This window comes from Branchiostoma floridae, chromosome 13, assembly GCF_000003815.2.
Source record: "Branchiostoma floridae strain S238N-H82 chromosome 13, Bfl_VNyyK, whole genome shotgun sequence".
Taxonomy (NCBI): domain Eukaryota; kingdom Metazoa; phylum Chordata; class Leptocardii; order Amphioxiformes; family Branchiostomatidae; genus Branchiostoma; species Branchiostoma floridae.
This window is the reverse complement of record NC_049991.1, coordinates 17933265-17956502: the sequence shown is the minus strand read 5'-3', so window position 1 is coordinate 17956502 and position 23238 is coordinate 17933265. Positions and strand designations below refer to the sequence as shown.

Here is a 23238-nt window from a genome sequence, read left to right as displayed (position 1 = left end):
GCTTGCAATAAAGTTATCATCATTACATTAATGGGATTGGTATGTCATCTGATCTACGTGTAGATATGAAATATGCATATATATATATATATATATATATAGAGAGAGAGAGAGAGAGAGAGAGAGAGAGAGAGAGAGAAAGAGAAGGGGAACGCTAAAGGCAAATACTGTATTGATCATTTCTAAAGGCAGTAAAAAGAAACCCAGTACATGTATGGACCAGTGCAGGTTAGGTGCAGGTAGACACCCAAAATACCCTGTGCACAGCTCCAATTTTACCTGCACTAACCTGCACACATGCAGGTGGTATTTCGAAGAATATTAATTTGTGAAGCCATGATAAAAGATGCACTCCCATCGGTTGCGCATGCCCGGATCCTGGTGTCCCCAGACTTGTCCTCACGGCTAATGGAGGGGGAGTCGCCGGGATTTGGCGGGAAATGTCAGAGATGTGCTGTTAATGGCCGTCCCAAGGTCATCTGTCTGAGCCCTATGCAAAACCAATCTTAAAATGCATTTGAGCGCAAACAGAACTGGCCAAAACTCAGTCAAAATTCAACTCTTTGGACGATTACTGATATGGTGTTGATGGTACCTTTGTTTTCACAAGACAAAAATTTAACATGTAATGCAGGCAATGATGTGCTGTTAATGGTCCTCCCAAGGTTATCTGTCTCAGCTCTATGCAAAACCATATTTTAAATGTATTTCAGCGCAAACAGTGCTGGCCAAAACTCTGTCAACATTCAACTCTTCGAAGCATTACTAGCATGATGTTGATGGCGTTTGGGCACGTTTGCGTGCTGACATTGGTTTCACAAGAAAATAAACTAACATGGAATGCAGACAAGAGAAGCTCAGAGTTACCGCCTATGCATGCACGAGAAATTTTACTCCGTGCCTGCAATTACTAATATTCCTATGAATTTTCATAGCCTATGGTCCGTTAATTGGTGGATATACCTAATACAAGATAGATAATTGTCTGAGCCCTATGCAAAACCATCCTTGAAATGCATTTGAGTGCAAACAGCACTGGCCAAAACTCTGTCAACATTCAACTCTTTGGCTTGATATGGTGTCGATGACTGTTTGGTACCTCTGCGTGTTAACGTTGTTTTCACAAGACAATAAACTAACATGTACCGCTAGTTCACCTTTATCCGCGGGGTAACCTATATCCGTTGTTTTCTTTTTTTTTCCAACAAAAGTATGAAACCATCCAGCAATTGCAGAATAAGAATGCATGAATATGATATCAAAATCATATCTTTAAAAAGCATGGTTTCAAATAGAAATATTTCAAAATATTTCATTGGACCGGACATTTTCAAAATATTGCAGTTTGAACGCACCACCCATCGAATTAACATCCCCAAATACCCGGTTTTTAAAAACAACGGATATAGGTTACCCCTCGAATAAAGGTGAACTAACGATAATGTAGACAAGAGAAGCTCAGCGTTACCACCTATGCATGAGAAATTTTACTCCGTGCCTCCAATGACTAATATTCCTATGAATTTTCATAGCCTTTAGTCCGTTAATTGGTGGATATAATACAGTCTAGTTAATGAGTACCTCAGCCATTCTGGCTGCATTTCCAAACCAGGTCACAGCTTACCGTCCGGTAAGAGTGCCGCACCAAATACATTGATTTTTTTCTCAATCGTATTTCGTTTTTCGGGTCGAGCTGAATAAAACATTGTATATATATTTTGTTGCGATATGTTAACACAGGACAAAAAACTTATAAATATTTCATGTACGTTTTCTGATAGGACAAAATCTTTGCTATTGTTGGGTGGTATCTTTTCCACCACTTACAATATCATTATTATTTGCTTACTCCAGGTAGAGCGACCCATAACGCCACCAATAGAATGCACAAACAAAACTGCACTAAACGAATAAGAGGTCATATACATTATTTAGAGCGTATATCTGTAATGCCATTATGACTTTAGCAGACATTTTATGACTCTGTTGTTGGTGTTGTAAATTCTACATGAAAAGCGATGTAATATGATCCAAACCTGCACGCCAACCTAGGTCGTTAGATAAGAAACGCGGATTTGCATGAATATTGAGTCCCTGATCACGTGACGCCCTAGTGAGTGAGTGAGCGGCACACAAGGCGCTAGGTACGCAGGTGTACCAGCGCGTGAGCACCACAGGTACGGCCTGAAACGAGTTTTGGGGACACCTTTTTCTCGGTAAAACCTCCCACCAGATTCTTCACACCACGCCTCACGGGGTCTGACCACTGCACGCAGGACTTACATGCGTCTGTTCAAAAATATGGTGGTAACGTCCCTGGTTTCTCACAACAAGCCGTCAAGCTTTCGGATTTCTACAAGACCGGCAGGAAACGATTTCTACATTTCTTGAGCTGGTAAGCATGTCTTAACGTATGTATCTACATGTGCCCTCTGGTGAACTGATATAGGAAATCCGCTGAATGAAACGCATTATCACCTTTCCGCAATTGTTGTATGTAATTCGTGAGGACTATATCAGGATTGCATGTATTTGCAAGCAGTACTGTGATATAAAAGTGCGCATCTGTCCATATGTTAACGTCTAAATTCACGACTGCATCGGTAAGGCGTCTCCTATATTTTGTTGGTTTTGTTGACCATGGGTTAACATGTGGCGTTTGGTAATAAGTGTTTATTGATACTGACCACGGAAACCATTTCCAACCTTAATTGTTGTTTACACCGTAATAAAAAGCGTCGAGAATTGGATAGGATATGTACATAGACTAGAGGAAAAAATGCCAGAGCGTCAATGCTGGCAATACGCACTCGTTGGCAAAGCAATATCCGCTCCAGTCCAGTTTGTACCACATGTTGTTGCGAGGATATCTCCTGATAAAAATGTCAGTTTTTGAGCAGGGACTCGATCGATAATTTCTGTGGTTACGGTCCGGCCGGGTGCAGTGGACCGGGTAGACCAATTCCTGTTCAGCTTCTGTGTGTCCTAGCAAGCCATGTTGTGTGCATTAAGATAGTCATGCTAACCTCGACTTAATCAAGAACGTAGGAATCTCGGCTGTACATCTATAGCTCAGGGGAAAAGATTAAGTCTTTAGATCTCAGCTTTGATCCTTGAATCGATAAGATGTATCCTTTCATCATCTTAGATGACACGATTACCACATGTCACCCGAAGGAGGGTTTTTGCACGTCTTCCTTACCATCTCCAAGAAAGGCTATGGGAATCTGGTGTTTATTGCGTTTTAGTCTCCCCCGAGGCAATCGGAGACTGACGTAACGATTTTACATCTGATCAAAGACTGGAAGATGTTCTTACTGGCAACAAGGTATTCGTGCATGATAACATAGTAGTCAAGTAGATCCGTTACTGGTGGCAATCGAAGCACAAAAAGGCCATCCGAACTAGGCCGTATTCAAAACACCATCAAGAGCAGATAAAGACAAATATGAATGTCGCTTGGGAATTATTTATCGTCTGAACCCCAGGATTGATTGACCTACTAACCCTTTTGCACACAACTTTGGGATTAGTCTAGAGCAAGAGACAACATAATGTATTTATTGTCTTATTACACATGGAACCAAAAACAATTAATCGGTATCAATATATTCATTCTAATAGAATTTTGATAAAATTGCCAACTTCAGAAGAAGTTAGTGATAACGATAAATGGCAGTTCGGGGTGTTTCTGTGTACCTAAGTGCATTGTATTGTTGATAAAACACAAAAGTGGAGCCAATTCTGTATTCCATTATATTGTCCCAATTTACTGTGGACCATATTGCCCCAGGATATATGTAGTCTAAGGTATAGTTTGCAAGTAAACACAGCAAAGTCGCTGGGAACCATCATCCTACGTTCAGTTGACCTCCACATTACAAAGGGTTTTGTTTTACTGGGGATTCTTTGTATTGATTTTATTTTCTCCCGAGCTGGATTTCGCCCTCTGACCCCCACGGTGCAGCGACCCGTGCAAATTGCCCCCAAAAGTTCTCCCATCGATTTGTACGGGTACGGGGATTAGCATACCTGAAGTCGGGGAAATGTTACATGTCCGGATACACGTATGCGTAACTATGTTTAATTCATGCCACTATCCTGACTCAATTATTTGCGGATTTTCAGAGGTTATTGCAGGTCACACGGTTTACACTAGAATCTGTTGGTCCTGAAAATTCAATGTCACGACAGTTAATCAGAGAACTGCGATTGCTGGAAACTAAAATCTCAAAGGTGGCCTCTTTTACAATTATCATACTGATTATGGCACACTTTGTTTTGATGTCAATAATGGATCAATACATATGTCAAGTTGTCCTTAGTTTCCTTGGCGAAAGACACAAAATGGTTGTCTGAAACGTCTGACCGTTTCCAAAATCATATCCAATTGCTTGAGTAACTGCTTCTTGGCGTATCTTATTACCTGGATGAGCCAACCTTCATCGATGTGTCCTCAGATTCAGTTCACCTTGTCAATATTAATCTCGACGTAGACGTAACGATGCTACAGAATCTCATCAGTTTGGATAAATCTCCAAGCAGAGGTAAAGAGGATTCTTAGTCTCAGTGTTTCTGCCCTTGCAACATTGTAGTGCATCTTCCTGGTAGATCTATTGCACCTTTCGAACTCTTTGTCATCTCCTGCGAAACCAAGCCAAGATGATATGATAAAAATACGGACTTAATATTGAAACACATGGCACAATGCTAAACTTTCTTCCAACACAAAGGTATACACAGATCAAATTTTCAACGACCATTGTTGCCTTCTTCAGGACCAATACTGAAGAAGGTTACAGTGGTCGTTGGAAATGTGGTCCGTGTAAACATTTGTATTTGAAGCAATTTTTACTCTGATTACTACCAACACGGATGAGCTTCCATGATAACTGCAAAATCATGCTTGAAACACTGCCCCTGAGTCTGATCCTCCTTACCTCTGCTTGGGGATAAGTCCAAACTGCCTTGAACTATTCGTATGACGTGCACCGTTGCCCTTGCTCACCGTGGCGGTTGAACTTGATGTAAAGTCGCGTACACAGGTCACATAAGCCATCACAACCTCGCGTTAGTCTGATTACTTTCGGTCAAAATTCTATTCCAAATGTCTGGAGGGCAACAGGAGGAGGGTGATGGATTTGGTTTGGTCTGGAACGAGAGATGAATGTGAATAAACAACTTTCTGTATCGTTCTGACCTCTTAGTTGAAGGGTCAGTAAATCCGAGTTCTGTGAATCGGTCAATGACCCAATCGTGTTATTCCTCCTGTTAGCAAATTTTGATGGTTGTGAGAAACATATTTTTGAATTGGACCTAAAGGTACGATACGTTACAATACTAACATGTATCACTCTGACTTAAAATAAGATTTTTTCTAAAAAGAGTGATGGTTTCATCTGAGTAAAACTACCTTTTATCATACTTCAATTATGCGGTGTATATCTGATCTAGAAACAAGGAACGGCTATATTTCAATAATTTGGTTTAAATACCAGATGATACAAGCTTAAACGTTATACATTTTGGCCTGGAAATAAAAAAGATGCCGGCAAATCGATTCCGGACAGAAACCGCCATATCTAGCTTTGTTTCAAATACATTAATCAATAATAATCAATAACTAATTACACTACACGTGTGTGCCGACTCTGGTTTTAGACAATTTTGAACTGTGCCACGTATGCCACCTATGGTACGTTTACGTGGCATACGTGGCACTATTAACGTTACATGAAGTAGGACTACCTTATTATCATCATCATCACTACGTTATCATCATTGCAGTCATTACCCATTCCGTGAGTTTATCTGCGTCGTGAATACGTTCACGTTCGACTGATCAACAGACGAAAATACTGCGGAAAAAACAACAGATCGATGAATCTGTATCCCCCTAAGACTAAGTCACGAAGCCCACTGATTGGGGAAGAGTTCTAAAGGTTGCGGTCTTTTTGTGCCGAAGGCCATTAGGACTTCGATTCTATCTTTGAAACACAAAAGAACTGACTCTGACGTCAATTGAAACAGATACCTTAAACTGTTGCGCTATTCAATTCCTGAAGGGGCTTCCTTCTGTAATGTTTGTTTCTATATCGTCAGTAATATCATCAAGAATAGCCTTTCATAAAGCCATCGATGAATTCAAACTTTGATTTCTAGAGACCAAACACAACTTATGTTACAAACAGACGTCTGACCTGTTTTGCCGGTGATTTGCTGATATAAACAGGATTGGACCATAATAGAATTTCCGGTAGAATTACCTTTCATGTAGTTTATAATCTACCTAAAATATTTGGAAATGTCGAGTAACATTTCATTCATCTATACATTCCCAAACCGCTGTATGCATTAAAAAACAATACCTTGAAAGCAATTTGGTGTTCACATAATTACATAGTTACAAAAACAATTCTCGCATAGTTAGTTGTACGGTTTTACCTATTAGACATACATTTAATCCATCTTACAGTCATGATTATATATTCTCAATAACTAAAATCGGATTCAGACCATTATATGAATCGTAATAGTATGCATTAAAATAACAAAACTAGAATAACAATAAATGACATAAAACTAAAACAATTTGGTTTTCAAGCAATTGCATGCATACATTTAATTCATGATTATGTTTTCCCAATATCTAAAATCATATTCAGAACATTGTGTGCATCGCAATAGCCAATAACATTATAATAATGACCTATAAATAAAACTGTTCGTACGGTCTAATTTCGTATTCCACAAGCGTGCCGGTGTTTGGCAGGATTTTTGGCCAAAGCTTCTGGATGGCATTCTTCCACAGACTGCCGTGACAAACGGTTCGGACAGCCCCTATTAATTAGAAGTGATTGAGGAGCGAATGATCGCTTGATTTCGTCTGATGAATGAGGCTCTCAGAATCAGTAGCCCGGAACAGAATTAAAAGCTGGCGTCCGGCGGTCGGCGGTGTATCAGGGAGAATCGTCGGGCTGATTGGGTTCGCATGTCTCAGGAAAGGCCGCGGTGACTACTAATGTTGGAATGGACAGACTTTAAACGTCGATGATGCATACATAAAGGCACCGTGTTGGTAACAGCATGCAGCTAAAGGTGCACTCTCACTGCACTTGCGTCAAGCTTGCGTCACTGCGGGGTTAGACAGATAAGTTCAGTGAGGGTGCACCTTAAGTACGAAGAACATTTTTGTTGTCTCAGGAAAGACCGCGGCGACTACTAATGTTGGAATGTATAAACTTTAAACGTGAATGATGCATATATTAAGCCAGCCGTCGTGTTGGTAGCATCATACAGCTAAGTACGAAGAACACTTTCGATTCAGGATAGACTGCGGTCACTTCTAATGTTGGAAAGGATAAACTTTAAATGTGGATGATGCATACTTAAAGCGTGTTAGTAACATCATACAACTCAAGGTTCACCTTAAGTACGAAGAACATTTTTGTTGTCTCAGGAAAAACCGCGGTGACTACTAATGTTGGAATGTATAAACTTTAAACGTGGATGATACATACATTTAAGGTGTACTCTCACTGCACTTGTGTCAATCTTGCGTCACTGCGGGGTTCGTTCACTACGTCACTGTTTTGTTATTTTCTCCGATTTTATATAATTTAGATATTGCGCAATACGTAAATGACTTGAAGATGACAAAATACACAAAAAGTAAGAAACTTCTTTACCTCTGAAATTCGTTGAATGTCTTTCAAACCTCGCAGTGACGCAAACTTGACGCAAGTGCAGTGAGAGTGCATCTTTAGACATCGTGTTGGTAACATCATACAGCTAAGTACGAAGAATATTTTTGTTGTCTCAAGAAAGACCGCGACGACTACTAATGTTGGAAATGATAAACTTTAAACGTCGATGATGCATACATAAAGGCACCGTGTTGGTAACAGCATGCAGCTAAAGGTGCACTCTCACTGCACTTGCGTCAAGCTTGCGTCACTGCGGGGTTCGAAAGATAAGTGCAGTGAGAGTGAACGAAAAACATTTTCTTTGTCTCAGGAAAGACCGCGGCGACTACTAATGTTGGAATGGACAGACTTTAAATATGGATGATGCCTACTTTAAAGGTGCACTTTCATCGCACTTGTGTCAATCTTGCGTCACTGCGGGGTTCGTTCGCTACGTCACTGTTTTGTTATTTTCTCCGATTTCATATAATTTAGATATTGCGCAATACATAAATGTATGACTTAGAAGATGACAAAATACACAAAAAGTAAGAAATTTCTTTACCTCTGAAATTCGTTGAATGTCTTTCAAACCTCGCAGTGACGCAAACTTGACGCAAGTGCAGTGAGAGTGCATCTTTAGACATCGTGTTGGTAACATCATACAGCTAAGTACGAAGAATATTTTTGTTGTCTCAAGAAAGACCGCGACGACTACTAGTAATGGAATGGATAAAGTTTAAATGTGGGTAATGCATACATAAAGGTAGCGTGTTGGTAACATCATACAGCTAAGTACGAAGAACATTTTTCGTCTCAGAAAAGATGCGACGACTTTTAACTTTGAATATTGACGATACATACATTAAGCCATCGTGTTGGTAACATTATACAGTTAAGTACTAAGAGCGTCTGCATTACATGTCTTAGAAAGAGGGGTATATAGATTGAAGCCATTAGTACAAATTATGGTATCGTAAGTAAACACTGATACAGTCTTAGGACGAAAAGCACATGAAATGTGATAGCTTCGCACGGAGAAAGAGTGTATGTCTTAACAGGAAGGGTAAGGTATACTATGTAGTAATGGACATTATATCAGTGCGAAGTGCGAATTGAATAATTTACAGGTTTAAAAGCGTTTGTGTGGTCTTCCATTGTTGTTATGCACTTGAATGATAGGGTGATAAATAAGATATACAATACAGGCGATAACCGTTGATATATTCTTCTACAACAGGTGCACTCTTATGTACAGGATACGAAAAACACGTAAGTGTCTTGGTGGTAACGGAATACAGCTCGACAGGAAGAAGGTATGCATATCCTGAAAGGGGGCGTACAAAGTGAAAACTTCTAGTGCTAATCATGTAATTTACGTGTCAATAAAAGCGTACTATGTATCATTACGCATAATTTCAAGTGAAAAGTGTATGTACAGTATTCTATAGTTGGTATAATTTTACGATGAAATAGGAGTAAAATACATATAAGATCGTTAGAATATCAACAGTGAGCGTAGTTCAGTGTCTAGAAGTGGCCAATGGCCTTGCATGGAGCAAACTCGTTAATAAAATCTTGGTCTGCCATCCTTTATCTTAGCACGAGAAGTGCGTAGTGAAGGCCATTAGTGCAAAATATACCATTTACAGGTTGATATACGCGTTGGTATAGTCTTCCACATGCATATCCGGTATCAATACTTAAGGCGTAGGATAGAAAATACATAACATCGTGGCGTTATAGCCTAGGATCTGGTGTGTATGTATTTCTCAGCAGGGGAGGCATGCTGCATAAAGAAGGACATTAGTGCCAAGTTACACCATTTTCCAGGTCGATAAATGGCCCGTCTAAATACTAGAACAAACTGCACCACCTGGTGCTTCTGTTAGCACGATGCCGAATTAACCTAAAACCAACAACGCTAACAGTGAAAAATGATGGAAAGATTCTCGTGTATTGTGACAAGCCAACGTTTTCATAGTAACCGTATCATGATGCATAACATCCGTGGATTTAATGGGTCCCTTTCATACGAGTGTTTTCTTTAACTCAATGAATTTGGCCTTTTAGGCGAGGAAAATATTATTCGCTCACCTCAGAATCATGGATTGAATTACAGTGTTATTCTTACACAAAGAAGTCGCCAGTTTAGCCACATGAAGTAATCTATCATACGCCATTACCAGTCAGATGTAATAACAACAGTGCTTTGGTATTAAGTCTCTAATGGTTGATTAAATGGGCATCTGTCAGAAGATAGATAACATTAGGTATTGGATATTATTATCATAATCATTTCAAATGTCTGGGTTGTCATCTATCTTTAGCGAGGCCCTTATTGCACTAGACGGCAATCGCGCTGGAAATTTGTTAGCCTTGATTGCATATCGTGCAAAATCAGAAAAAGCAACAAAATACACAAAATAATTGGTTTTTATCTATAAACTTTCTTCAAATTCTAGGCCGCAACGCAATCAGGGCGAGGTTACTGTCCTAGTGAAATGACAGTGCAATTTGATTGGGCAGAAGCCAAGATAGTCTACAGGTAGTATTGAAAAGGATTTTATCTATGTCATCAGCTACCCGTAGAGTTTCTTTGAGGTCAGTCCAGTGGAAATGAAATGCGATTTGTAATAATCATTTCTTCAAGGATTTTCAAAGATTGAGATGAAGATTTTAGTATTCGAAGAACACTTCCTACCTAAGTCCCCAAACGTTTTCACACTCACGACAAGGGTAGATCATACCCAAGTCGCGGCTACATTAATAATAACTCTTTGAATAATTAAAATGCAATGACACGCACCCGTGCATCTGAATACTAGTGCACAACCACACATGTATCATGATTATAGTTTGGCCTACTTAGGCGCGATACTTGCTACTCGTTATATCCATTTCAATAGGGAGACAATGAATGATAAAAGTCGAGAGGTAGATTACGAAATATTGGCACCTTTATCAATTTGTAACGGACGTGTGTGCTATGGTTATGACCTGATAGATTTGTAGTCATGATTTAAGTAAGAAGAATAGTACCCGGGAGATTGTACAGGCAATAAAATTTATATACAGACACAGCAAAGTAACGATGCTCTTCCTCCCCCGGTCAATATCGACGTCAGCTTTGGCTGGTAGTTGGTCGTTATATTCGTTCAAAGCGGATATGACTGGTAGTAACTGGTTAAAGCTGGTTGATCTGCAGAATCCCGTCGCCATTACATGTATCGATTTTCACGCAGATGAAGTATTTATGCATTCGTTTTTGGACGAAGGTCGCGGCAAAAATCTTTATCAGCTAATGTTCAAGTATGGAAACAGGAGGAATGGTATTTCACCTCGAATGGTAGGGATCGATACGGTTGATGAGGAAACTCCAGGCCACGTTATCGACCTGTGAGAGGTAAGAGTTGGCTTGAAGCAATCGACGCACTGACGGACATTAGGCAACGCTGTATCGCCATAACGTTGACAAATCCATATTTTTCTGCTACCAAATTGAATGTTCTTAACGTTGTATCACCATAACGTTAATATTTTCTGCTACTGATGCTCCTTACAAAGCTTTTATTCCACCATGAGACGCATACAAAGCAGATTCCTTCAATGACCCATTCCACTTTCCATGACCCCTCTCCGTAATACCATCTGATGTCCCTCTTAAACCCGTGGGCCGCAAATAATCCGTGACCTGTCGACACCAATCTGGGATTATCTGGGACCTTAAGGCTTACAGCAAGTTTGAATAATAGTACATAGAACCGATTTATGACTTACATATTGGTACTGTCTTGAAAATAAAACAAAGCTTCTATGTAGTAAATGCTATCACATGAAGTGGTAAGTTATCTAAATTCTCATAGTGTCATTTGACAGTCCATTTTGTGTAAAGTAAGCCTGTGCTTGACGCTTCCTCCTCGTCATAATACACGGGGTGGGCGGCTTTACGCCAAATCCGAAATTACGACTACAATTCGTTAAAAGATCTTACAGTATGTCCGAGCTGCGGTTGACCCTAAACATTGCTGGAATCGAACTCCGGCCCTCGGATCCACGGAATCTGATCCAGATGGCCAGGCAACTAGCGGTATTGCGTTACCGATTGTGTCACGGGAACCAATACCAACCAGTAATAAGGTGATTAGGACATCAAGTATAGATGTTATAAAGACCTGATCAATAGGCTGAAAAGATCGGACTGTCAGTGAAGTGAGACACGTCTATTTGTTGACTTAGCCAAAGAATTCAGAAATATTGCCTCATCAAGTGCGAATGTTCTTATCGAGGGAGAGAGAGAACGATGTCCAGAGCCTGATTTGAATGTTCTTATCTAGTGAGAGAGAAAGATGGAGCCAGATTTGACTGTTCTTATCGAGAAAGAGAACGTTGGAAACTGGTTCGAATGTTCTTATCGAGAGAAAGAACGACGGAGACTGGTTCGAATTTTATTATCGAGAGAGAGAACGATGGAGCCAGGTTCGAATAGTATTATCTAGAGAGAGAACGATGGAGCCAGATACGATCTGACAGCTCTCACATGCTCCACCGTAGATCCGGCTTCGCTCATTGAGATGCTATTACACACACGATCGATAACAACAGCGCTAGTCAGGCACTTCATTGGATAGGCGGGTCCAGATAACGATATCTTTGTTATTAAGAGCCCGTTCACACATGTGCATATATTCAAGTCCGTCTTGACATTTTTTGTTCAACAGTCAACAAGTCAATAGTATTCGAGTAGCCTCCTTTTACAGTAATGTTTATCACTGTTATATCTCATATGTTTTCACCATGTACCTGCAATTAACCTCCGGGCACGGAGCACTATTGATATCACTAAAACTGTAGCAGTTTTTTTTTTCATTCCATACATTCATTTGCATTCGAAGGTACTTCAAAACATTGACCGCTTAAGCTTATCAGAAAGCTCTTTCTCAAGTCCTTTTATGGAAGCTGTGTCTCTCATTGTATGTACTTCATTCAAAATGTATGGCACTTAATATGTGTAACGTCGCTATCTCTATGTCCACAGAAGAGAGTGGAGTGCTTTTAGCCTGTTGAGCATTTTACAGACACGAAGCTGTATATTCTTTGTTTAACATTGCATTACTCTATCTTGCTACACGTCTTGGATTCTTATCTGTCGAGACTGGCTGACATTATCTCGTGCCCACGTACGGTTTACTGCAGCACAACTATCCGAAGCCTTTACCACACAAGGCGTCTAAAACTCGCGCTGTTGAGCCTTCCAACCCTCCCAGCGAGGTGTCGCGGCAAATCACGGTAATACCCGATGATGTTAATGGAGCGTGTCAGTAAGACCGTTGAACGCTGCACGGATTTATGGTAGCCCAGTGCCGTTAGCATTGACTGTGGCGTAACGGAACGTGGTGGGAGGGAGATTTCTTTTTAAATTTCTTTTATTTCTTTTTGTTCATTTTACAAATAGGAAAATGCACAATAATAATGCAATAAGGTAACGTACACATATACCATGGATCCAAAGCGGAAGTACAACACAATTAACAAATGGAAGAAAAGTCGAAATTATACCAGCAAACTCATATAGGAAAAAAAAAATATCACCTGTTTTTACAGCATTTAAATAACTTAATGCAAGCATAAATAAACAACAGCTAGATGATCAATAATAACATGGGGGACGTTTGCTTTTGGGTTTTCCATATATACTTGATGGAATATTGTCATGAAGGCAGTAAAAAATATTTCGTGACTATACAATTCTGCTTTACATAAACCGTTAAACTCCATTCAGATTTTCTATGACCTTACCATAGGGACATCACTGTATCTAGGATTTAGTGTAATTGTTTGTAATAAAAACGTATTGATATATCTTGATCTCTTTGCTTATCGGTAGAGATACAGACAATAAAAATGAAATTGAGGTTTAGACATGGACGGGATAGCAATTGATTACGATATTCTAAGTGCATTAAGAATATTGCACGACAGTTATGTAAATATATATAACGGTATTCCCAGCGAGAGGTCATGGTCAATGGGTCTTCTAGACGTTCGATATAAAACGTACTGCACTAATAGTATTTTCGTGTCCTGTAGGATGCATATTCTGTAGTTTACATTTTTATCCATTCTACATATAAGGCAAGGTAATATGCAATGCATAAGACTCGGCAACAGTGTCAAGGTAAGCCTACTTTCGTATGACAGGCTTGGAAGGTTTAATCTAAAGCATGAATCGACACTAGCTTATTGTCTAAGACCTTAAGTGCAGCCAGCTCGTCTTGAGTAAGCTTGAGCGCGTAGGCACATAATCTCTTGCATGAGCTCCTGAGGAAATCTTAAAAGTTGACGACCTTTAGAAAATGATTCGCAAAGTAGAGTATTTTGTAAGAGCTGGAGTCCATGTGGAAAGGAAATCTCTTGGAACCCCCGATGCTTAACACGTTATGAAGGTGGAATCTCACTGCACAGCGGCACTGTTGTGTTATTTTTGTCTTTTTTTTATAATTAAGATATTGCGTGATACGTAAAAGTATGACTTAGAAGACAACAAAATACACAAAACGTAAGCAAATTTGTTCTTTATCTCTAGCTCTGAGATTCGTTGAGTAATCTTTTGAACCCCGCAGTGCCTCACTGGTGCCCCAAGTGCAGTGAGATACTACCTTAATGAAGTCAAGAGATTTCTCAACAAAGTTGTATCATCTGTGTTGGTAGCTCCAAAAGGATCTAATTTGATTCAGAAAGTCGTATATCTGTGTCGATTGTTAATGTAGATTTAGGTAAATGTATTATATTGTACTTTTAGAGCGCTGGCCTAAAAAAAATAATTTTTGCTTATCCACTCTCCCTGGGCCTTTTTTCTTACTGGTGACGCGTTTCTTCTCGAAGAGATTTCATCTCATTGTACTGAACATGACTTTCTTCAATGATGACCAAATTTTGCCATGGTTGCAATTTTCACAAGCTGAAATACGACACTAAAGACATTCTAACTCAAAACTGTAACATTGAGAACCCCAAGTGCGTATTAAAGCAATTGAAATCCTTCTATATATTATAATCTATAAAAGCACGGAAGGCCGGACACAAAGCATCACCATAATTGTAATCTGTGCCATTACGCTACCTCAAGCCGGTAACGATGCAATTTCTCAGCCTACGTCCATCTGTAACGTGCAGCTCAGTCCTTCAACCTGTCAAAAGTAACAGCTGACTCAAACGTCCCTGCAGGTAGACCATTGTTCCCGGGGCTATGACAGACTACATACACGACCACTGCCCGTTTCAAAGCGAACCTGTTGGAACGGGCCGGGGGTGTCATTTTTCATCGGACGGTCTGATTGCCTAGGGCGGGTTTACTGCTGACCTGTGCCGCTGGGGAGCTGCCCTACCTCCGGCGGGGGTCAGCCCATCCATCCACGGTGCTCCGCTACATACATAATTCATACAGACAAGTGGGGCAACACGGATACATTTTTAAGAAAGTGTCTTTTCCGAATTCCGTAAAGTTCCATTCGCGAGGTCCCCTTTCCATCAAGCGACAACGAGCGTCATGCATACATACATACATACATTCGCCTATTCACATTACGAAAAGTAGATTTGCGTACTGCATACGCACCTCATATTGAATGGATATGCGAAAGTCGTAATTCATACGCCAAATGCGCGTGACGTATAATCAAGTATTACTAGTAACTAGGTGGGGTTCACACGTGCGTGTGTTTTCAAGTACGTGCGACGTCCGTACGGCTGCTTACAGAATTTCATACTGCTAGAGACATGAATATACGCAGAGGTGTGAATGGCCTCTAAGAACGCGCTTTGCACAGTTCCCTACCAACTTATGCTCTGCCACATACCGCGTGCACCGAGGACAGTGTCGCGGGCAATAATTGCCAGCCGTGTGCTGACGGTGGCAACTACCATTCCCGTGTTGTTGTGTACATAGACTGCAGGAAGTGGAGTTCTCTTCGGAGCTTGCGAAGAGGAGAACAGGATATTCCATTCGGATCTCATACGGACTTGCATATATACGCACGTGTGAACCCAATCTAATATTCCCAATACTGCTACGAACTTGAATATACGCAGAGGTGTGAATGGCCTCTAAGAACAGATCCCTACCAGCTTATGCTATACCTACCAGCTTATGCAATACCACATGCCGCGCGTACTGAGCACGGAGACAGTGATCCATAACCAGTACCCGGTACGTGTCCCGGTGCGGCGCTGCCGTGAAGAATCGGACGTCATTGGTTTATTGAGACAGAGTGTCTTCCAACTGGGTCCATCCCCCGTACTTCGTGATTAGGCCATGTTGGTTTGATTATATGGATGACATCCGAGCGCGCAACAATTTTATCAATTATCCAAAAAAATAGATAAAAAGCTTTCCCTCATATTGTAAATCGTACAATACAGCTGTGAAATGTGCAAATATATATAGTTATATGGAGACAGTATCTTCCAACTGGGTCTATCCTCCATATTTCATGATTAGTGGAAGAGAGTGGCCTGATTTATCGTTGTAAGGTATTCTTCCTGACAGGAAGTTTCTACAAAGCCAAGGCTTAAAGAAATAAAGACTGGATAGTAGACAAGACGTCAATATTGATATCGGTTTATGCTGTACGGTACAGTATCTTTAATGCCTCGAAGATTGCGTTTATAGGAGATTTCTCCAGGGTATGTAGGGACATGGCCATGGCCTCTCATCTCCTAGCCAACGACATAACTCGGCTGCAGAAGATTAAATGGGACGATTAAGCTTGGCACCGGTACGGGTTTTTTTCTAATTCAGAAGAAGAAAGTGGAAACTATGCCCAAAAAGAGTAATTCGTGTGATCAACAAATGGAAATGATTTTTTTTTTCCAAAATCAAATCATATCCATTTGTACCAGAACCGCTATTTGGCATATTCTATTACCTGGATCTCTAACCTTGATCGACGTAAATGAAAGACAACTAAATTGAATTGAAGGATGTTAGCATTGATATGGGGGGGGGGGGGGCAAAAAATGACGCTTGATTTAGTACGAGATGCTGTAATGAGGATCACTTATGACGATAACTGCGAGCTTTCACTGTAACTTTATCACCGTATAATGTAATCTTTGTTTGTGGCTGACTTAGTATAAGAAAAAAGTCGTCTGTGTGTGTGTGTGTGTGTGTATGTATGTATGTGTGTGTGTGTGTGTGCGCGCGCGCGCGTACGTGCATGCGTGTATGCGTGTGTGTGCGAGTGTGTCCGGCGTGTGTGTGCCTATGCGTGCAGTCTCACGTGCGCGTGTTTGTGTGTGCGTGTACGTGTATGTATGTTGACAGTGGAGCTGTGATTTTGGTCGTGATTTTGATCTCTTGAGTGTCTTAGGTTTGAGCCCTCTAGCGGCTTTTTAACAACTGCAGAGGCCAATTTTGTTTCATTTCCTGTGTTTTTTTATTGCGTTTGTGCAGGTGAACCCTGGCTTCAGGAGAAGGCGACATGCACGGCACCTGGGCCGGAACAGGTAAGAATGTTAAATGACATGTAGTAAATGTTATAATGTTATTATTGTAATTTTTATACTATACAGTCAAACCTGTATTAGGGGCCACCTCTACAGAGGGGCCACCTGTCCATAGTGGCCACTTTTTGTCGGTCCCTTGGGTATTTTATCTACAAGTTGCAATCTCTATACAGAGGCCACCTGTCTATAGTGGCCAAATTTGTCCGGTCCCTTGAGTGGCCGCTATAGACAGGTTTGACTGTACTGTCACCCTGATGTTCAATTTAATACGAGTACTTTAAATATGTGACGTTTTCGCAAATTAGTAGCACTGTTATGGTGAGTTTGTGAGTGAGTGTGAGTGAGTTTGAAAAATGTAATTCAGCACCAAAAGGTCCATGTCAATAAAAACCGTTCGTTCATTCATTCATTCATTCAGGTAACGGCGGAGGCGGCGGCGGTGGCGGTGCCAGCGGTCTGCGCGGCTTCGCCAAGCTGGCTAACCGGCCTCCTCCCAACCAGCAGACGGGGTGCCGAGACCCGTGCGCCGAGATCCCGCTGTGCCGCGCCATCGTGACTCTCATCCTGGGCGGCCTGCTCCTCATCGCCGGCATCGTCATCACCGCGCTGCACTACTCGGGACAGCTGCAAGGGGACGATACCGGCACGGTGGGGCCCGTGCTGCTCTGTCTCGGCTTCATGTTCTGTCTCCTCGGCATCGTCTGGATCCCCATCTTGAGGCGGAAGGAGGCCCGGCGACAGGGTACGGACTTTTACGAGGCGCAGGCGGAGCGGGTACGGCTGGAGGCCGCGCGGCAGAAGGAGCTGGCAGAGACCGAGCGGCTACACGGAGGGAACCCCATTGTTTAGATTGAAACAGACTTTGATAAGCCCCGGTTACACAGCCCAACTTGGCTCTCGCGGACACTAGCCGACTACAGCCGACCTAGCTCTCGAATCACTCCTAACCATGGCCATGTTTCGGCTATGTGTTACCCGGGCTTTGTACTACAGGGACAGCAAACTGGGTATGATATACGACCTGGCAGCGATAAGAACAACGGGTATCTGCATCAATCGAGCTGTACCGGTGTGGTATTCGGGATACAATAACCAAGCATTACAGCACCGTCGTTAGTGATTCATCTTAGATATCCGGCGGGACATTTGTACAAAAAAGAACAGGTTTCTTGACTCAACTCTACATAGATGAAAGTTCTAATCTCCGGGCAGATTTACCAGTGGCATAATATAGTATCAAAGCTGGCTAAGGAGTATAGCTGGCCAAACACACTCCTAGGCCGGCTTCACTCCTATGACAGCTTTTGACACTATCGTATGCTACCGTAAGATCTGCTTGGAGATTTGAAAGTTCAAGGATCTTCTCTCGTCCAAGATCATAAAATTTGTTTATCGGGTAAACTGATATTTCAAAGACACCATTGAACACGCATCAGCTGCCTTGGTGATGTTCGCAGAAGCCAGACATTCGACGGGCGGTAAAATGAGTTTTCGGTTGGTCCAGGACAGATAGAAACTATCTCGGAGCCAAGATAGAAACGAGATTGTTTGAGTTAATGGAAGACATCACACAGAAGTGGGCACGCGGTGACATGTAACGCTGCACGCCGTTGGCTGTACTCTCTACTGCAGTGCATAATTTATGATTTGCAGAAGCAATCTGGTGATATTGCCGACATGCTCATACTATAATAAGGATTTGTGACTATTTTTTTACAGGTTTAAGTTCAATTCTGATATCTACAATTATCATTTTCACCTTCTTGTAAGTCTGAAGCCTTGTTATCTTGCTCTAGATCTCCAAAAATGCTTATGTTGCTACGACGTTCGTACAACTTAAATGGTTGTATTGTTCTTCCAATCTCCAAAAGCAGTTCAAAGACTATTTTTCACCCATTTTTCTTATGTTTCCACAAGGTTTTACTTCAACATAATAAATGCGTTGTCCTGAATACAGACGGACATAGTCGAAACAGCATGGCCGCATATGAGAAACTAAATATCAAAGTAATAATGACGTGGCAATATGAATAGAACCTACCCTTTTTTAAATAACGAGTTTACTCAGTGCAAGGCAACTTCTAGGCACTGAATTGCACTCACTGCCCCATACTAAATTTAGCCAGAATAGTTTGATCCGGCAAGGACACCGGCAAGGACCGCTACTCTTTTCGATAAATGTGGTGGGTTCTTTTAAGTGTCTGTTTTTTTTTTAACTATAAGTGACGCATTGACTCCAAACGCCTTTATCTTCCAATCCACTTGCTCTTCTGCATTGTACATAGAATACGATACATGTAGATGACTCACTCAAATACTCTTGAAATGCATTTGTTTGTAAAGTTGTAATCTCCAAAGTTTACTCCGACAGACTACACAAGAGCATGTTCTATCTCTTGAAAGACTCTATATCAACTGATCAAAATGACCGTAACTCTGTGACAGGGAATCATTTCAAGTTCACAACGAGGCTGTCCTTGCCTAACAACACTGTACATATGAACTTTATAAACAGCTCGTTATATTTACCATTTTTTTCACACAAAATTCTAAAACCATTCTCAGATGTCATGATTCTCTGCATGAGGAGAATTGCACCTTGCTTGTGAGACAAACAAGCACGTGCACCTTGTACTATAACCAAGAATCTGTCCATTGCAAGGTAATTTGGGAGCGTCTTTCTTACAAACTTTAAAGAGAGAGAGAGTGGTTATTTTGTGACAATTTTGTTATCGTCTACAATATGTAAAAACATGACATACTCTTGTAATGATAAATGTATTTTATAGCCCTTGTAATGTTGAAATATGTAACCAAACGGAAATCAAGAACTCACCTAAGAACAAACCAACCTAGCACTAGTGAAGGGGCGCCTCCTTGCGGAGAAGATACTTAGTGCATCAAGTATTGAATAGACGAGCGTCTGTCACTATTGCAGGGTAGTGGCCACCTCAGTCGACAAACTATGATAATAACACGTGTTTATCAAACGTGTAAATGTTAATATGTGCATGAATTTGTTATAAAAGTGATGAATTGTAACGAAAATGCGATTTATATCATTGTATATACATGACTTGCTTGCGATATACATTTGTTGTGAACCAGATTGTCTTTGAAACATGGAAACACCGGATGTTGATCTGGAAATAAAGTGATTTCTATCCAGAGATGCACACGAAGAAATTGGATGTGTGTGGATGTTTATCGAAATAAGAGATGTGGGAGATAGATCGAGAGTGAGAAGGGGAGAGGGGAAAGAGAGAGATCTAGAGAGAGAGGGGAGAGAGAAAGAGGGGGCAGGGTGGGGTGGGGGTGGTTAAGATAGCGAGACAGAGAGATACAAAGTGCAGTTACACAAGGAACTAGATGTTAGTTTGGAAACGGTCAGATGTTTCAGATAATATCCACTATCTTCCGTCAGTGACACTCATGAAAGCTGCTTGAAGAACAGTTTTTTCCCCCTAACTATGAATTGATATGCAAAGGAGGGTTTTCTCGATGTCACGGACCTCTTTCCAATCTTCGGAACGTTGGGCCAAAACCAGACTCGGGTAGTAAGTTCATAACAATGTCATAAAATTTACATTTAAAAACGTTTTTATACCGCTCGATCCTCGTTTTGACCAACGCGTTGTTGACTATCAATGCTTTTCTTTGCCCTCCTTTCAAAACCCGCTAGGTGTCCTCATTCAACCGGACCACCCCATTCCAGGGATGAGTTCAAGGTATAGCGAAGTCATTGCCAAGGTTGCTAGTTCAATGGTTTACTAGCAACTTGAATTTAGCTATTTTGTCTGAACGCTAGGCACGTCGACAATAACAGGAAGTTGGGCCAAAAGTCAGATGCAGGTCAGAGTTGGTAGACCTACTCATACACCAAACAGAGTCCATGGAAGAGACTCCTACTTTACGGAAAGGTATTCTATTTAACGTAAGTAGCCATTGGCCCGAGAGGTATGACGTCATACCCCCTATAAATAAGAGATGCGCGGATGAATACATCATTCTTCTGTGTGCTGGCCCTCCATCAAGTCGGGAGTCCTGAAGCTTGCGTCCTTCCTCGCCCCGACGAAAGCAGAAACTTGCCCGGGAAAGGCCTCGTTTTTGCCGGCGGGAGACTCGCTACTACACGATGCGTTGCCGAAGCTCAAGCTCGTGACGGCAGCTCGTACTCTCCCGGGGATTTTATCAGAGATACACGGCTCTGGTACCCCGCAAGGTTTGGTTGAACACGGTAAAGTTTTATCTGACCCTGGTCTGGACATTTACTTGTTCGTTTTGTGGTATGGTGTTGTGTTGAGACATGTTCGATATCTGTAGTCTAGGCCTGTTGCAGGGCTTGCAGAGTCATGCTTCTGCCGTACGGAAGGACTTTACGTTTTTGCGATTTTTTTCCGGTTGACTGTCACTTTGTTTCATTTTCGCGTTTTGTCTGTTGCCTGTTTGTTGGGTGTTTTGTGAACGCTTTGTAAACGTTGTATGCAGGTCCGACGGGAGAGAGCTACCTTTAATATTTAGAATGTTTCTTTTTTAGTATTTACGCTCGCATCCTCTGTTGAATTTTGCTGTGGCCACCTTTTGACGACGCTGATTAGTGGTGCTGTTTAGGAGTTTTGCTATTTGTGTGTTTTTCTTGTTTTGTGAAAGTGTTACCAGGATGCTAGAGCTGTCGCTGTCGAGGAGATGCAACATGGCTACCCTCTGAGTCACCCTGGTGGGGTAATAGAATCCGTTGCCATCCTCTGCCTTGGAAGGCAATGGAGGCTGTTGTCTGGTATTGAGGAGCGTTACAGACCGAGATATTCACCATTTTCTTGTCATTTTCTGATTTTTGTGTATATTCTAGTGATACGCAGACACGTGGTTTGAAACCCCGGACAAAGAAGCAAGATGGATACTCTCACAGTATCGCCGTGACTGAAATCACAATCTGCATCCATCCTCTACCAGGGAATTCTACGAACGCCTCCATACAGTGCGGAGGTCCTTTACAGATCTAGAGCTTCGCCATTTTCATGTCATTTTCTTTAAATATTTATATTTATTTCGTGTGTATGGTTTTATGCAGGATTTTAGGATAGCACTGTCATGGCATCGGGACTCACTATGGCTATCATTTTGGAGTTCTTTTCAGGCATTGAAACCCGCCGCCATCCTCCTCGTGGGCAATGTAGTAATGCAGACTGCCAGCGTTTCTAGAGCGTGGTTTTTGTTACGTACATGTTATTGTTATATACGTTTTCGTTTGTCAAGTTTAACTTTTTGAATTGCGTGGGTGTTGCCCGTACGTAAGGTGATTGTCGTGTGCGTGGCCTATTTTTACCAAGCTTAGCGTTTGGTTGTTGAGCATGTATGTACGGGGAGCACGCATGGCCTAGGACTGTTCATGTTATCGGGGCTTGCCCTCCTTTGAGCGCTAGGCGGGGGGATGTCGAGTGCGTATGGTGTGGATATTGTTACGGCTGGATTTTGTGTGTAATTTCGTCCGCGGTATCGATAATTGTGTTTTGTTTTCCGCATAGTTCTCAGGAACCGGGACGTGCTGGTTCACGCGTGACGTTCTCCCCCCACCCGTAACGACCCTTGTAAGAAGTTTCGGACTTCAGGGATCTTCAGATGCGGCAGGTACAACAGAAGATGTGGCAGCAAGTGGTGGCGCAAGAACAGCAGCCCGTCAGCCTCGCTTAGGCCCCCTCCCCCTCCTCGCCATTCCGGACACTTGAGTGCCACAAGGAAAGGACAGCTCATGAAGACGGTACAGCCCGGGCAGGCACCGGCGAGTGTCGCGGGTAGAGCTGACGAAGATGGTAAGGCCCGGGCAGGCACCGGCGAGTGTCGCGGGTAGAGCTCACGAAGATGGTAAGACCCGGGCAGGCACCGGCGAGTGTCGCGGGTAGAGCTCACGAAGATGGCCATGGTAAGACCCGGGCAGGCACCGGCGAGTGTCGCGGGTAGAGCTCGCGAAGATGGTAAGACCCGGGCAGGCACCGGCGAGTGTCGCGGGTAGAGCTCGCGAAGATGGTAAGACCCGGGCAGGCACCGG

General features: G+C 42.0%; 1 protein-coding gene across 2 annotated transcripts; it reads left to right on the top strand.

The window, feature by feature from the left end:
* Nucleotides 1-2190: 2190 nt before the first annotated feature.
* LOC118429515 lies at nt 2191-19018 on the top strand. Of its 2 annotated transcripts, none has more exons than XM_035840013.1 (3): nt 2191-2395; nt 17140-17192; nt 17611-19018. In XM_035840013.1, exons 2-3 carry the CDS (start codon nt 17168-17170, stop codon nt 18039-18041), a joined length of 456 nt encoding a protein of 151 aa, XP_035695906.1. In that variant the 5' UTR covers nt 2191-2395; nt 17140-17167; the 3' UTR covers nt 18042-19018. The 2 variants fall into 2 exon arrangements, with proteins under 2 accessions (XP_035695906.1, XP_035695905.1); XM_035840012.1 differs by lacking the exon at nt 2191-2395 and adding an exon at nt 10915-11091.
* The last annotated feature ends 4220 nt before the right edge of the window (nt 19019-23238 follow it).